The 16,512-nt window shown below is 44.9% G+C and overlaps 1 protein-coding gene across 2 annotated transcripts in view; it reads right to left on the bottom strand.

Annotated features, from left to right (window-relative positions):
- Positions 1 to 9,235: 9,235 nt before the first annotated feature.
- LOC111223707 (cell surface glycoprotein 1-like) overlaps positions 9,236 to 16,512 on the bottom strand; it is a 28,404-nt gene continuing 21,127 nt past the window's right edge. For both annotated transcript variants that reach the window (XM_022747946.1, XM_022747947.1), the window contains exons 4-5: positions 12,985 to 13,205; positions 9,236 to 12,822 (exon numbers count right to left, since the gene is read on the bottom strand). In XM_022747946.1, coding sequence (XP_022603667.1) covers positions 9,617 to 12,822; positions 12,985 to 13,205 — 3,427 coding nt within the window. In that variant the 3' untranslated portion in view covers positions 9,236 to 9,616. The remainder of the gene's footprint in view (positions 12,823 to 12,984; positions 13,206 to 16,512) is intronic.

The raw sequence follows: 16,512 nt of genomic DNA, 5'->3' as shown, positions 1-16,512 counted from the left end.
ACACAAATGACACACATTTTAACCGTCAAACACAAACTTTTAGCAGCACTTTGACAGAGTTAACGATAGTTCAACCTACCACAGGGACAGAGTAACATTACAACAGTTTGGGTTGCACCGGTCAAGTTTGCAGGGGCTCTGTTAAATAGCAGTTGCGTCAAACAAATGCAGATCAGCCACAGTGTGAAAGTTAATACATTTTACCGCTTCTCCAGTCCAGTGTCCTTTAACAGAACGTTGTTGTGTGTGAATGGAGGATTGAGAGTCAAACTGTAATTGTGTATATTTTCTTTCTCAATGTCTTCGTTGTGTCCGAGTTATTAATACTCTAAGAATTTGCCTTTTGCAAATTTGTGCACACTATTGCAGCTCTACACATTTAAACAGCATTTATGAAAATCATTGTTTTTGTATTTCTCTCCGATCTCTTTGGATGTTTTTACAGGAATATGGCCATCATTTGTGATCTAACAACTGACTACACCTGTTGTATTTGGCATGTGGTAGTCTATTTATGCTTTTATTTTGACACCAGCATACTTCTTCCTGTGCTGTTGTCGCTGCTTTCTGTGGGCAGCTTGACGCAGCTGTTAATGGGCACAGATCTCTGCGGCAGCCGAGCGCCCTCCTGCTTCAACCTGAGACCTGTTGATCACATTTGAACATGACAGCGTTACTGGCCTGTTGAGGAAGCTAGCAACTGTGTTAGCTTCACTGATGCTAATTCTTTGGAGGACATGTACTGTATTGTACGGCTCACTCATGTGTGTTTAAGAAGGCCTTTAGGCTTTTGAATCACATAATTTAAGATCATAGTGATCATTGGAGAGGATACCATTTCTGTCTTTTTAATGAATATGCAGATAATAAAGAACATGGTAATGAACCCACACAGGGGCCCCTGAGATAAAAGGATCCCCTCCACGCCTTTTAACCCTCTAAGGTTGATGGATATTCTTTAATATATTTGCGATAGTACAGCGTAGAAATATGGTTTAAATGTTCGAATCTGTAGACTCTCCACTTTCTCTTACAGATTCTTCTGAGATAATACATGACTCATAGTCTCTAAAATTTGGGGAAAGTAGAGTGATAAACAACATTACGACTCTGTGATATCATTTTAGGCATTTATTATCCATTTATCTACTATTTTACTCATATATTGCTCTATTTTTTATGAACCTATAGACTTTGGTACACCCATTTCAAGCACAAAAAACAATTAATCCATATAAGATATTTGAAGAATTTAAAAAACTAGGCTTTAATGTTTTAACATTTGGGCCAAATGATCTGTTTGCAAAGTGCTCTGTGACAAAAAGGGGCCTCATCATAGAAAGAGCTGAGATTGTTCTGAAAATTGTCATATAAAACGCTTGGGTATTATACTATATGTGTTAAAGAGCACTCCAGCTGGGTCAACACTTTCTGGGGACTGGTGTTTACCAATGGCAGATAAACCTCTGTCACGGCATTTATCAGACACTTGCATTTGTTCTCTTCTGCAGTGTCATCTGCTGTCAGCGAATCAGAGAAGAAAACCAGCCTGCGCTGCACATCACCACAGCAGACGGATGAATGAAAGCCTTATTGGCACAAGAGGAATTTGCCGTGCATGAGACTTCTGCTGCAACAATATGACCACTGTGTCACCGGAGTCTCTCACAGACGTAAAGGAGGCATGACCCTAAACATATGCAGGGAGAGGAAATTTACTAACTCACCCACTGACATACAGTCATTACACCGTCAATTAAATAAAGAGCAAAGACGGCTTTTGCCAAGAAAGTCAGATTTGGACAGAACCGGTCACTTAGGAGCAGCTAGAAGATGCCACAACTTAAACCTTTAACACTATTAACAAAATCAATTTGATTAAGTTTGATGTGATTTGTCTATGCTGCTTGTTTTCCCCTGTTGTGTATTGTGTGTTTTTCAGCCCTTAGTTATGTCATCTGCAAACCAAATTTCCCTCATCCAGCAACACAGTATTCAATTGAACTGAGCTGAGACACGTGGGATCCTGCATTTTGTTGACCTTTGACCCCGTAAGGTAGCTACTACTAGATGCAGTCCAATCTACCATCTTAGTTTAGTGTTTGTTAGAGGCAGATGATGTGTCGGAAGGTCAGGAATGTAGATTTAATGTGTTCAACACAGTAGCTGAAGAGTAAAAAATACCAGTACAACCATCTAATAATTTCTCTATTGTAAGTAAAGTTTTGGCCGTTTGAATGCGATATCTCCAGAACTCCTCAAGGGTATTCCTTCAAATTTGGCACAAACGTTCACTTGGACTCAAGGATGAACTGATTTGATTTTGGTGGTCAAAGGTCAAAGGTCAAGGTCATGGTGACCTCAGAAAACACTTTTCAGCCATTACTCAAGACTTCACTCAGCAATTATGACAAAATTTCACACAAATGGTTCATATTTTATATGATTCTGGATAAACAGGGATGTAACCTGAAACTAGTCTGAGTAGCGGAAGCAAAGAACTAGTAATTAAATGAATTCTAGTTTAAAATAGTATTTAAAGAGCGGAAAACTGTAACCTACGACTGTACTTAGAGGTGTATCAGGAGGACAGGTTATGTGTCGTTGGAGTTAATACCTGTACAGCTTCTCAGCCACTCAGAAAGCACAGAGCATCACCTGAGCCGCTCAACATCTGAGCCACATCACTGCAGGGGAGCAGTTTCTAATTACCATGTGCTTTGCATGTCACTCAGAGTAAATGTGACAATTCACCAGCAGGAGCTGTCTGAGTGCCGCTCCAGTTTCCCTTCATATATTCAAAGCACTTGGTTTCCACTTGGTGCTTCTCTAATTCTTATCATTTCTTTATTAGTGTCTGTGTATGTCTGACATCAGCCCTGACAGTAGAAGGAGCAGTACTACTTCTCCTTTGAAGCTCTTTATGAAGACCGTTTTGTAAGTGCTACATAAATAATACTCAGTGAAAAACGTTTCAGGAGTTCTTCCTCTCTTATTTTTTTTTTAAAGTGTGCATTAAAAGTCTGACACACTACGACACAAACACGAACAACAGATTTCAACCAATTTTATTTCATATGCAGAGCCGTGACTTTTCCCATTTCATACTGAAAATGATTTGGCAAATGGAACAACAACGTCACACCAAAGATTGCTGCAATACAAAAAAAAAGATGATGGCAAACATTCACAGAACAAATATTAAAATATTAATAATGTAAACACTTATATTGTATGCTAATTGTATTATATGAAAATTAATTGCAAGGATAAACACACACACAAAATATCAATGTAAAGGAACGTTACAGGCACTGTAGACTTCATTAAAACTATATAGGTTAACATATAGGTCCACTCATAAGTGCATGCATTATTATTGTAGATGTATATAGGATTATACCTCTTGATAAACTAGTAGAAACTCTTAGATATGATAATATAGCAGCAGTAGCTACATTTACTGTTTTTACACAAGCATAATTTGATAGAACATGCACAGTGTAGCTGCAGTATAAATGATTTATAAAACTATATTCTGTACATGCTGCGTTCAAATGTCATAAATATTCATCTGGGATTCATGTGCCTCTATAAAAATGTGCATTTTACTAATAGTAGCACTGCATAAAAGTAAAGTATTAGAATATAGATCCGAATAGGAATGATTTATTGTAAATCATCATCATAGTGATATTGTAGAATAAACATTAGGTGAGTGTCTCTCTCATGCAGCCAACAGGTGGCAGTGTTGTTGTTGTTTTTTTAAATTTCTGAGCTCAGACTGACCTCACCTTCCTTTTACAGACACAAAGAGAAACACGCAGGTGCTTTTTCTCTCCACACCAGACATTTAAAATCACAGTTATTGATATAAGATAAACTGATATGTTCTGATTACCTGATTCGTCCAGTGATGAGGATCAAACATGTTAATGATATGTTGCACAAATCACAAGACGCAGCAAAATATATATGGACGGCGTGCAGAAACTCATAACCGTTTTATATTATAATGAATATATATTAGTAAATATTAAGAATGGGCTGAGTTTTGGTACTTGACTAACCCCCTTTGCCCTCCATCTTCCCATCCCACCCCATCCCCTCGCCCCCAGCCCCTCCTCCCCTCCACCGGCTGCCTTTTCCAGAGTGGCACATTGTCTCATCTCAGACATCCTCCTTTCTCTCCCACCAATGACATCATCGGTAACCTCGGAGACTCCCTGAATACTGGCCGACCCAGGAAATGAGGTTACAACTTTGGAATGTGAGAGGGAAGACAACAGCTACGCCCCTGCCCCCGCCCCCCTCCACCTCGACCGGCACCCTCACCCCCACCAGTGCAGCACCCTGCTAGCCTCCCCTCTGTTCTCCCTCCATTTGCAGTAGAACAAGGAGGGCCTTCTTCTCCCACACGCCCCCACCCCCTCCCCTCCTCTTCCTCTTCCTCCTCCTCCATGACTGACGGCTCTATTAAGTCCATAAAAACCTGGTTGTCCAGTGAAGTCACAGTAACATTTACTGACTGGAGACTGGGTGACGTGAGGGTGCGAGGAGGAGGGGAGGGGGGGTTATATCACAGCATCATCTTCCCACAGGCTTTATCACATTATACACACAATGGGGGTTGTTTCAAATATTTCCACACACACTTCACCTTGAAGATTTAGGATTCCTAAGTCCACAAACATGTAAATCTATTAACAGTACTGCCACTTACCTGTATGAACACTGGCCCACACTATAAAAAAATAAATAAAAGAAAAATAGAAGAAATAACAAGTGCAATTTGTCATAGCTCAAGTCCTCATTTTAGAGGGTGACCAACATTTGGTCTCAGTATCTGGTTGTGACACATACAAAAGAGACGAACAGTGGAGCGCTGCCCCACACAGCACATGACGACAGTGTTTCTAAAGCAGCTACAGTGCATTTCAGAGTCAGACAGCTGAGGAGTGCCACTAAGTGCTATTAAGTGCCTCTGGTACGGAAACATGCTCTAATGTGAGGTTACAGTATGCGTGTCTGGGTAACAGTAATCAATGACACAGTGTATCTACAGTCTATTTGTTCTGATAATAAGGATGTTGATCTGAAATCAATTGAAAGTCAAGTTTGTGTGGTCATATGATGATCTGACTTGTGACTGAATTAAAAACGTTATGTAGTGATCACTATTCTTATCCTTTCAGATAAGACTGCGTTGTGCGATATGTTTTACGATAATGTTTTGTTTAAGTACAGATACAAATCTGTCACTGGTGAATTGCATATTAATGATTAAAGGAGTAGTTCATCATTTTGAGGAATATGCTTATTGGCTTTCTCATGGAGAGTTAGGTGAGACCAATAAATCTCACTCTCATAACTGTTGTTAGCTTAGCATAATGACTGGTAATGTGGAAACAGCTATCTGAGATCAGTCTGAAGGTGACAAACCAGCTCCACCAACCATCACAAACTAACACGTTTTTATCTTGTTTCTTCAATGGAAATGTAAAAACCATTTGTGCTTCATGGGGAGACTAATAAATGATCAAATAGCCCATCTATGACATGAGAATTTCTCATTTTTATGCTGTGGTTTTGTATGGATTACACAAACTATATGTAACGTGATAATCAGTGAACTTTACAAGGTGCTGGCAGGTGGATTTTGATACCTTTGCACAGATCCAGGCTAGCTGTCTCCCCCTGTTTACATTCTTTATGCTAAGCTTAAATAAGCTAAGCTAATTAACTGCTAGTAGTAGCTTCATATTTAGTGTACAGACATGAGAGAGGAATCAATCTCCTCATCTAATTCTCCACCAGAAAGCCAAAAAGCGTATTTCCTTTGATTGGTTTATTTACTGGTTGATCAACCTGTTGGTTGGTGGTCTTAGTGCTGGGTCTCCACCTCCACCACAGTCCAGTCTCCGGATGGGGAGCTGCCCTGACTGTCTGGGGAGTAGCTGCTGACGGAGGTGACTGTAGCGGCAGGAGGGCTGAACTGTGGCAGCATGTTGGGCCACATGCTGCTCTCCAAGGGGCTTAGGGTGCCCCCTGTCCCAACAGGGAGGAGGAGCAGAGGTGGGCAGCCCCCATCTCCAGACAGCATCAAGGTCTGGTTGATGAGCTGCTGCACCATGTCCACCTTCTTGTTCCATTCCAGGTCCTGCGGTGGCACTGGACGCAGCTGCCGGTGGAAACCCTGAGTGGCGCTCTGTGAGGACGGCGCCCTCTTCCCTGCCACCTGTCTGTTCCTGTTCTGCTCTCCTCTGGCCTCGTCTTCCTCGTCGCTGGTTTCCATGGCTTCGTAGATGGTGCAGAGCCCTGAGGAGGGGGAGACCATGACTCCAGTGGGGCTCCTCCTCAGCTGCTGCTGCTGTTGGATCTGTTTCTGCTGCATACGGTACTGCTGCTCCAGCTCCAGCTGCCACTGCAGAACCTGCCTGCGTTGGCGGTGCTCTTGCTGCTGCTGCTGAAGCTGCAGCTGGAGGAGCTCCCTGCGCTGCTTCTCCAGCTGCTTCTGCTGCTCCAGCCTCAACCGCTCCTCCTCCAGCCACTGCCTCTTCTGCCTCTCTTGTTCTTGGCGGTGCTGCATCTCTCTCAGCTTCTGTTGGTGCTGCTCCAGCCTCCTCAACTGCTCCCCGCCACCACGACTGTCCACGCCGGTCTCTATCAAAGGAGGAGGGGGTGCGATCTTGGCAAAATGTGCTGCCAGATTCGGGTCAATGGGCCTCCTGTTGCCCGGCACCAATGCCAAGTAGTGGCCATTGGCTAAACGGACAGTGGTAGTGTGGTTCTGGTTCTGGTTGTCTTCCTGCGAGTGTGTTTGCAGCTTGTGGTCTCCATCCACTTCACCTCTCTTCTCGTCTCCTGTGAGACAGTCAAGGTCACTTGGTGCATCCATTGGAGATGCATGCATCAAACAGAACGGGTGGAAAAACAACATGGGGCCAGGAAGAAGAGGGTTCAGGAGAGATCTGACAAGAGGTGAAGGCGAAGGTGTGACGCAAAAAGAAAGGGGTTCTCAAAATAAAGTGACATCCATGACACAGGAGTACAATACTGTATACTGTATCAACACACCAGGAACGAGGAACACATCATAAGGTAGTTACTGCAAGTTGTTTTCTCTCTGAAGTTGTATTTCCTTTAATATAACCATAGTTTAGTGTGATTGATTTACTAACGTGGACTACAGAACAATAGGTTTCTTTGTCCTCTTGGAATAAGTTGGTTATCAAGACAGCAGCCATAAATACACAGTATGATACAGACGACAGGTATTTGAATAGACAAATGAACACATGGGGAATAAAACTGACAAAAACATCACACAGAACTGACTCTGATAATGGACATATGAAAGTGTACTGTACATCTTGTCTTGTGCCATTCATGATCACCAAGCCACAAATATTATGCAGCTGATTCACCTAACTTTGGGTGCCACTTTTTAACTGTATATTTTTCAAAAGGCAAGAAATGATGCCCCATATCACAAACCAGAGAAGTTTCAGGTTTAGAGGCGTGTGTGTGATTTTGATTTTGAATTTGACACGGAGGGGGGGGGTGTTTCCATGTTGGGGTTTTGATGAACAGGAGCAGGCAGGTCAGAGGAAAAAGGCATGAAAGGGAGAAGAGTGTTTGGTCTTCTTGAGCTTCAGCATTCAGATGCATTCTTGTGGCTTGTAGGGAGAGGAGATGCTCCAGTATGTCTGTGTGCATGTTTGTGTTTCTATGTGCTGAATGTGCGAGGGGAACATTCAGGAGGATGTGGACAGATCTGAGCAGGTTTCACCTTGTTTGAGTGTTTGAGGTACCTGTGCATACAAATTATGAAGAAGGGAAGTAAGGTGTGTGGTGCACTTCCTGTCTGATTTCTGTTAAAGATACCCTGTGAAGTTTTTCACCACTGGTAGTGCTATGGAGCAATATTTTTATAAGTGGGTCCCTGTTTTGTTTGTACAAGTATGTTGGCTGCTGGATTCCTGATTGACAGCGCGCCGACAAAGAAGAAAACTGCAAAATTGCAAACATGGACCTAAACAATGTAGAATTTAAAATATTTGTCTTTGCAAATGTTTTACGAGAAGGGAAATACCTCAACCCCATCTGTTAGACCTCGAGGATAAACTTGTGTTTGTTTACAAGAAAACTCCACAGGGCACCTTTAACTGAGTCTCCCCTACCAAGCATGTGTTTTCAATGTGATGTTCAACTAGAGTTGAATCTGAGATCGTCATGAAGGCACAAGCATGCTGGAGAGTAGGGCACTGGGACACCATTTGGATTACCTCTTTGATTTCGAACCAAAATTCCATTTTAGATACAACATTGTACAATGTTGCATCACTTCCTGTTTAACAGTTATTCCCATGGGGTAAAGTAGGAGATGCTATGGGAAAGTCGTTGTGCAAACACACAAATACACAGCGATTCAAACACGAGGACAGTAAGTTCAGGCATGCTGGATCCATAGGGAAAATAAGAAACAGGAACAAAATGCCTTGCAATGATGTTTTAATGGAATTTTGAAAGATAACCTAGTGTGAACCATTCATTTATGAACATGTCTAGTGTAGAATTGTTTCAAATTCAAGGTAGTACACAGTCTTTTTGTTAGTTAAACATGCAATATACTGTTGAAATAGTAAACCAAACGCCCACTATGAAAACGTTTCAGCGAGTGTAAAGCTGTGATAGCGATGTAGGACAATGCAGGGTCTCATCACAAATAATAGGCTAGTTGTTAGTCTCTTCTGGAACACAAATGATCAGCTAACTGAGGCTTGAAGCTTAGCCACTTAAAACCAAAACGCCTGAAACACATACTGTACGTGACTGCACTTTATATACCTTAACGACCTATGCAAAGAGCGCAGAACCTCTTGAAGCACACAGTAAAAACTTCACCAACTGCAATCTAATACTCCCATACCTACCTCAACAAATCTGTAAGGGCTAAACAGCCGTGTTAATATCTAGCCTTTATTTTGACAGCTAAAAGTCTTGAAACAAGAACACAACCTTTTAAAAAGGAGCATGTGACTATCGCTATGGTGCTGTTGAACATGAAGCGTGTGTACACAGGGTAGGGAGGACCAGGTTTTAACAGAACAAAACAAACAAAAATAAACAAATAAGCAAATACAAAACCAAAAAAAAAAAAAAATCATTGACATTTGTTCGGTAAAAACAGTAGGATAAATACACAATGAGTCCATTTCATTCCATCTGTTTGTTTTTTTTCTTTTTCGGTTTAAAAGCTCAGTCACATTGGACCAATCAGTCAATACCCCATCAGGGGCTACAGAATATGCAGTGTTACTTAAAAAGAACATTCTACTAGAAAATGGTAGTGGCTACTGTACATAAAGGAGTTTAAGCCATACACTCATAACCATGACCATAACAGTATGAAAGAGGGAGGCTTCATTTAAAAATTGCTACAGTCATTTTTTTCCCATCTCCTTTGTTCATTTTTTTAAAATCTTTTCCTACAATCTTGCTCTCCTTTTTTTTTTTCTTCTAAGCCATCTAACCCAACTGGAGAGAAAACGAACAACAGGTAAAAGGGGAGGGTTGCGGGGAAAAGGTGCATTCCGGGGGTAATAGGAGGGACTTATACATTACCTGCCAGAAAACTATCAGTCTTATCACAAATGGTCGAGTAGTACGGCGGCTGGTTGTCGCCGGTGTCTCCAGATTCCTCGGCCACAAGATGGTGACTGGGCTCCAACGGATCGTCTTCCCCAAGGTGGTCTGCTGCAACCTTTCCCCCCAGCATGTAGTGGTGCTCATCGAAACTGGACTGGATGTCTCCTGGGAGGCCCAGAGGCATCAGGTCCACGGGTCTACCCAGGAGGTTCTCTGCCTGGGCAGCGGCAGCAGCAGCTGATGGCAGGGTCAGCTCCTTGATGAGGGAGGGGTCCTTGGCTTCCTCAGGCAGCTGCTCCTCGTTCTCCAGGGAGAAGATCCCCGGGCTCTTTCCGCAGCTCTCGGCCATGGAGTGGGCGTTGGAGTTGGATGTGGTGCAGTCGAAGCCGTAAGATGCCACAGAGTTGGCTGACTGAGGGGTTGCCCCGCCTCCGTCCTCTTCGCCCTCTCCGGCGGGTGTGTCGCCCGCCTCCTCATCCTCCTCAAGAGCGGGCAGATTACAGGTGGGAGTGGGGCTTTCAAATCCAGCGCTCTCACCCATCATCATCGGCGCATCTGGGTCGTTTATTTGCATCTCACCCTCTGTATCACTGGCCTCGTCTCCCGAGGTGGAGGGGGAAGACGGGGCGGACGCCGGAGCAGTTGGGGGTCCGGTTCCCAGGACCTCGTCGGCAGGGAGTGTCTCAGCCTCCTCTTCTTCTCCATCGCCTTTCTCCAAGTGGATACCCAGATCCTGCTCCATGTCAGGCTGGACTGAAGCAGGCACTGGAGTCTGCTGCTTGTCTGAACGGGACTCCACCCCAGAGCTGCTGTCGTAATCGCGGAGTTCCTCAGGTGTGCTCGTCTCGCTGCTGCTGTGGGCAGCCAGACCGGTGCCACTCAGAGTGCTGGACTGAGACATGCCTACAGCTGGGGCAGCAAGCAGGATGTGAGCCTCCTCGCTGGCTGAACCCTTCATCTCCTCGTGCTGCTGGGGCTCTTCCTCTGACTGAGGAACAAAGGAAGGGCCACTGCTGTCCAAACATGCCTTGGCGGGAGACAGAGTTGGTGTTTCAGATTCAGCTGCACCATGGTCAGACAGAGGGCTCGGGGAGGAGACAGAGAGCAGCGAGGCTGGTTGACCCCAGGTATCACAGAAGGGGTTGGTCTGACCCCAGGAGGAGGCTGGGGGCATGCAAGGCGGAGGAACAGAGCGATTGAGGTTGTCTAAACGCTCCTCCTCATTAAAGTCATCTTCATCTGCATTCCCACAGCTCTCTGTCACGCCTTCACTGTGCATCTCTACATCTTCATCGTCCTCCTCATCATGTTCCTGCTGCTGGAACACCTTGTGATGCTCCTCTACTCTCTCTGAACTCAGGTCCATATCATCCACCCGCTCATCCTCTTCGTCCTCGTCCTCCTCCTCCTCGTTGGCCAGGGTTTCGACGTTGGGAGAACACATGAGATTACCATCTCCCTCAGAGCCACGGAGGCTTGAGTCGACCAGTGCGTCTGAGCTCTGGGTGCCCTCCAAAATTGCAGTGTGCTGGGTGCTGCTGAGGTCAGACACTCCCTGCAGCCGACTGCTGGTGCAGCTGCTCACGTCCTCAGAGTCCATCCCAGACAGCAGGTCGTCACCGTGCCAACCTGCTGAACCGCCAAAGGCTGAGGACCGGACTTGGAACTCATCAGAGGGCTGAGACATGCTCATGTCGGTGATCATGGATGACGGCTGATGGCCTAGTCTCCTCTGTTCCTCATCTTCATCCTCCTCCTCTTCGTCATCATCCTCATTGATCTCTTCATCAGCCTTTTCCACTGCCTCCTCCTTTTCATGAGGGGAGATCAGGCCCCTGGTGGTGAAATCATCCATGGGTGAGTGAGGTTGAGCCATCATACTAAAGGCCTCTGCAGGTGGAGCCATGGAGGTAGGCATAAAGAGGTTCTCCTTCTCTTCCTCCTCCTCCTCCTCTTCCTCTTCCCTTGTCTCCTGTTCCTCAAAGTGTTCTTTATTCTCCTTTTCGTCTTCTATCTGGAAGTTCATCATACTGACCTCGCTCTGGGAAGGAATTTCATACGAGGCCAGGGGCTGGCTCCTGTCCCAGGGATCAGACTGGACATGCATGTCCAGCAGAGAGGAGGCGTCCTGTGGCTCTCTGACAGGAGAAACGGGGCCTGGTGGGGAACAAGGAGGAGACATGACAGTTGTTCCCAGGGAAGGAACCGAGTCGTTGGCAGACTCTTCAAATTTGAAAAGGTCCGACTGGGCTGACAGCTGAACACTGGAGAGTGGTTCATGGACTTGTAGTTCTGGCTCTGCTGACAGCTGAGACGGGGGTTCTGGAGATATTTCCCGTACTTGGTATGGACTTGGTTCCTGTACAGGTTCTGGTGTTAGTTCTCGTATGGGTTCTGGTGTTGGTTCACGTTCGGGTTCTGGTGTTGGTTCCCGTATGGGCTCTGGTGTTGGTTCCCGTACGGGCTCTGGTGTTGGTTCACGTTCGGGCTCTGGTGTTGGTTCCCGTACGGGCTCCGGTGTTGGTTCACGTATGGGCTCTGGGGTTGGTTCACGTACGGGCTCTGGGGTTGGTTCACGTACGGGCTCTGGGGAAGGTTCACGTACGGGTTCTGGTGTTGGTTCACGTACGGGTTCTGGTGTTGGTTCACGCACTGACTCTGACACTGGTGCTGAGACTGGTTCTGGTGTGGGCTCTGAAGTTTTTTCTGGTACAGCTTCAAGAGCTGCAGCAACAGGCTCCACAGCTACTTCTGCAGGAGGTTCTGGTTCCTGTGGTCCAGCAATAACTGCTGCTGCAGTAGCGATGGCTGCCGCAGCAGCGACGGCTGCAGCAATTTCCTTCTCAGGTTCAGCAATTGTTGCAGCTTTGGGGCCACGTTTCACTGGAGTGGGGGTGCTGCTGCCCACAGTTTTCTTGGGGCTGGAGGTCTTGCCTGCAGCCGTTTTGGAGGCAGGCGTCTTGGAAGGCGTGGGCCTACTGTCTTGCGTTTTGGAGCTTTTAGGTGTCTTTGTGTCTGCAGCCTTAGTAGCAATAGGCTTTTTGGCGGTGACATCTGATTTTGAGGCGGATTTGGGGGTCTCAGGTTTTGTTGACTTTGTTGTAGATGCAGCGCGGGTAAGGGGAGAATCTGCAGACTTTTTGGCCGCTGGGGTGGCCGGTTTGGTAACATCTAGGGGAAAACAGAGCACAAGGAACGGTTAAACAATGTTATAATGGAACTAAAACACAGCATAATGTATATATTCAAATTACGGATGAAATTTGGGATTTTATAATCCATAATCTTAAAATACAATACATATACTTTTTTTTAATTTTTTTATTTTTTAACCTTTTTTCACAGGGGTTGAAGTCCTGGATGTTTGTGATGTTGGGGCTTTGCCACCAGAGGGGGTAGTGGAGGTTGGTTTGGAGGCAGCAGGCTTAGCAGTGGTGGAAGTTTTAGGGGTGGCAGGTTTGGCTGTAGCTGGGGAGCTCTTGGTTGTGCTGGCAGTGGGTGGCCGGGTTGAGCCTGTGGCCGGACGAGATGATGCTGCCGTGCCGGTTGTGGGCCTGAAGAAACAACACAAAGAACAGGGTTAAGAGAAATATCACCTCACAGAGAACTGGGGCAGAGAAACAAAGCTGACTAAATGTGCAAATGTTCATTTTAACTCATGATTCTCTCTCTGCTGGTCCCTCATGAGACAGACATATGTGAGCTCAATAAGATGGTGATTTCCCTATTTACAAAACATTAAGGATGAAGATTAATTTAAGGTGACTCAAGCGTTTGAGTTGTCAAGTCACTTACAGCTAGCGGGAAACATCAGGTCTCAACCCTGTGCTGCAAGTGTCTCTGAGTGATTGTGACAGGGAGCGAGACTGTGACGTCTCACTCGTTACTTACTGCCAGAAGAAACAGCACAAACACCTGCAGGGCTGTTTGCAAAGCTTACAGGACTGAAACAATACAAGGACGTCAAGGCTTTCCACTTCATAAAGACAGAACAGACCATTCTTAATGGGTGCACCAGCAGGCAAGGCCCTGACCTGAAAAACCTTTCACAGATGTGGCATCAGTCCTCTCAAAGACAGGAAGGCAGACGCACACCTCTCATTATAGCAGACTTTTAACAAATAGCATTTCATGATATGCACCGTTACTCCCATGTTTAAACAATTATTGCGTCTTGCCCCTCTCTATGAAACCCTGTCTTCCAGCACAGCTGTTCGGAACAGCTTTAAACACTTTTGCCTTCAGATGCAGTTTGACAACATGTCGTACAAACAAGTTCTCGTCTATTATGAACTGGCTCTTAGTATATTAGCATCTGAAACACTAGTAACAGGCCCAGGCCCAGCTCACTCTTCCATGGCCCCATGACAAACTCCCCTGAGGGCCTATGAAGCGAAGCGATGCAGTTTGGAAGGTGAGTCACAAGGGACCGCAAACAGGCGTCCCAACCCCAGTCTGCATCCTGTACTCACAAGGGAATGACACTTGGGGCAGTATGCATCAGCTTGCCTGCTCTGGCGGCCTGCCTGGCCCAAAAGCTGGATTCTATGTCACATCTGAGCGAAGTAACCTACATCTAGTAGTCCTGACAAGGCTGTGGTGTGCAATCTCCTGAGCCCATGCTACACTAACTGCCTGTTTCTAAATAAAGAATTGAGTTTGTACTGGCAGAAAGAGAACAGGCAACGGGCGGGAGGTAGAGGGAGAGTGAAGATGGCTGAGACCATGTTAATCTTTAATGCTGAAAGGAGAACAAAAATAACTTCTCCAAATCCCCCAGTTGGAACCGCGGGCTGTGTTAGAGGCGCAGTCATTGTGTAAGGGCAATGAAGTAGTGCGTGCTATGCGCAGCCTGGCAAATGTAATGGAATACGGTTTGGTAACATGAAGTAAGATTAAAGCCAGGGAGCAACGGGTGGCAACACAATAGGGGTGTGGTCACGTCAAAAGTTCAAACCAGCTTTTACAGCTGATCCACATCATTTATAATTGGCTTTGGGGTAGTGAAAGGTGTGCTAGTGATATTGAGATTGCCGGATCATGTCTGTGCTGTTCAGCTAATATGAAACCCTTCTGGCTAAGCAAAACCACACAGACTCATCTGTGATGCATTGACTGGCTGCATTTGGAGGAGATTGTGTTTACTGGAAAATGCTGACAAGGAAATTTGCGAGTAAATGCGCTAATGTTCTCGTGGCAAAACAAGGCCCTCTTACAATTTTGTTATAGAGACAGTTTAAAAGACACAGAGATGAAAATGATTATCAGCTGGCAGAGTGATAAAATGTGGGACAAAGTTGCATCGAATCCTTGCCTGAACTGCAGAGCTGGCTGAGGAAAGTTTAGTCTAGTCTGAGCAAAAAAAAAAATTCCATCTAAAATGTCCTCTGTATAACGCTGCTCTACCACAAAGCTCTATCTCCTGATCTTAAATTGGGAAACAGTGAGTGAGATGTTAAGATTTTAAGCCTAAAATTGTGAACAAGAAGTTAAAAGGTGAAATGAGAATAAGTTCTGTGATGCCTGAATTAGAGAGGAAAAGATAAGAATAGAATTACAGACAGAGGAGAATGGGGAGAATTAAAGGATACAGAGACTGGCAGTGGAGATGAAGTATGCTGAAGGGATATTCAGACACAGTGTTCACAATAATCTGTCTGATAAAAGGAATATGGATAATCCAAAAAGGCAGGAGTACTTTTAAGAGCACTGGAAAATAACCAGGCCACTGAGAAAGAAAGAGGCGAGGGAGATAAAGAGAGAGAGAGAAAAAAGAGAGAGAGAGAGAGAGAGAGAGAGAGATGGGAAAGAGGAGGCAGATAATATTCATCCGATTACACATTATCTTATATCAGTGTGTTATCAAAGAAGGCAATCTGCACAGCTGAAAAACTATTATTGTATTTATGACACCAGGCCACAGTAAAATGAGATCTTGTGTGTTCTGAGATTAGATGTTGTTTAACATGGTGACAATGTCTGAAAACAATAACGCATTGATGCTTGAATTATTTTAAGCTTCCATTCATTCTGTAATCAAGCTCACTGTCAGCTGAATGACAGAGAAGACTAAAAGTGTTATTGCTGTCTTTAAATCAAGCCACTTTGTGCCAGATTTAACTCAATGAGCAGCTTGTGTCAGAAGGAAAATAGAACGTGGTCATTGTTCATATTTCACCACAGGCCATGCTGAGAGAAACAACACTATAGATTGGGGTTAATGCAAATGTTAACCAGAAGGCCCAGAAATGCACTAGAGCTGAAAAATCTGATGACTGACAGTTAGTCACTGCAGGCGCATTGATGCACACAGCAAAATACTTAAAAGTTCACCTTGGTTTTATTGCAGCTACACATTTCCTCAATCATTGCAGCGGAGAAAGGATTAATGTGTGTAAAAACGAGGTTGCCTGCTGGTGCTGCTTTGTTCAGATACAACAAGAGTTAGGCTATGATTTAAATAATAAGATGCACCATGAAGGGGGCAAATGAGTAAGCAGGAGCTAAGCAAGCATGCAGGCAGACATCTTGCCTGCAGCAAAGGCAACAAGCTATGGTAGAAGGACCTCCCTCTTCTCGAGACAAGCAGCAAATTAAAGATGATCTTGTGTTAATTAAGCAGCAGAAATGTGGAGGCAGGATCTCTATCCTTGGTAAAAGTGGCCTCAGCCACTTCAGGGAGGACACAGTCATGTGACTGAGGGCACTGTGGGAATTTTACTATAAAATGAACCTGATCAGGACTCTCCTCTCTAAGTGTAATCACAACTGCAGTTCCTTCCTTTCCCAAGGTATCTGTATGGAGACTAGTTGGAAGTCACTGCGGTAGCCTTAAGTCACAGTGCTATCTGCCTGCCTGTC

The sequence above is a fragment of the Seriola dumerili genome, unplaced genomic scaffold (genome assembly GCF_002260705.1).
Source record: "Seriola dumerili isolate Sdu_G_001 unplaced genomic scaffold, Sdu_1.0 BDQW01000113.1, whole genome shotgun sequence".
Taxonomy (NCBI): Eukaryota; Metazoa; Chordata; class Actinopteri; order Carangiformes; family Carangidae; genus Seriola; species Seriola dumerili.
The sequence above is the reverse complement of the archived record's forward strand: the minus strand, read 5'-3'. Positions and strand labels throughout refer to the sequence as shown.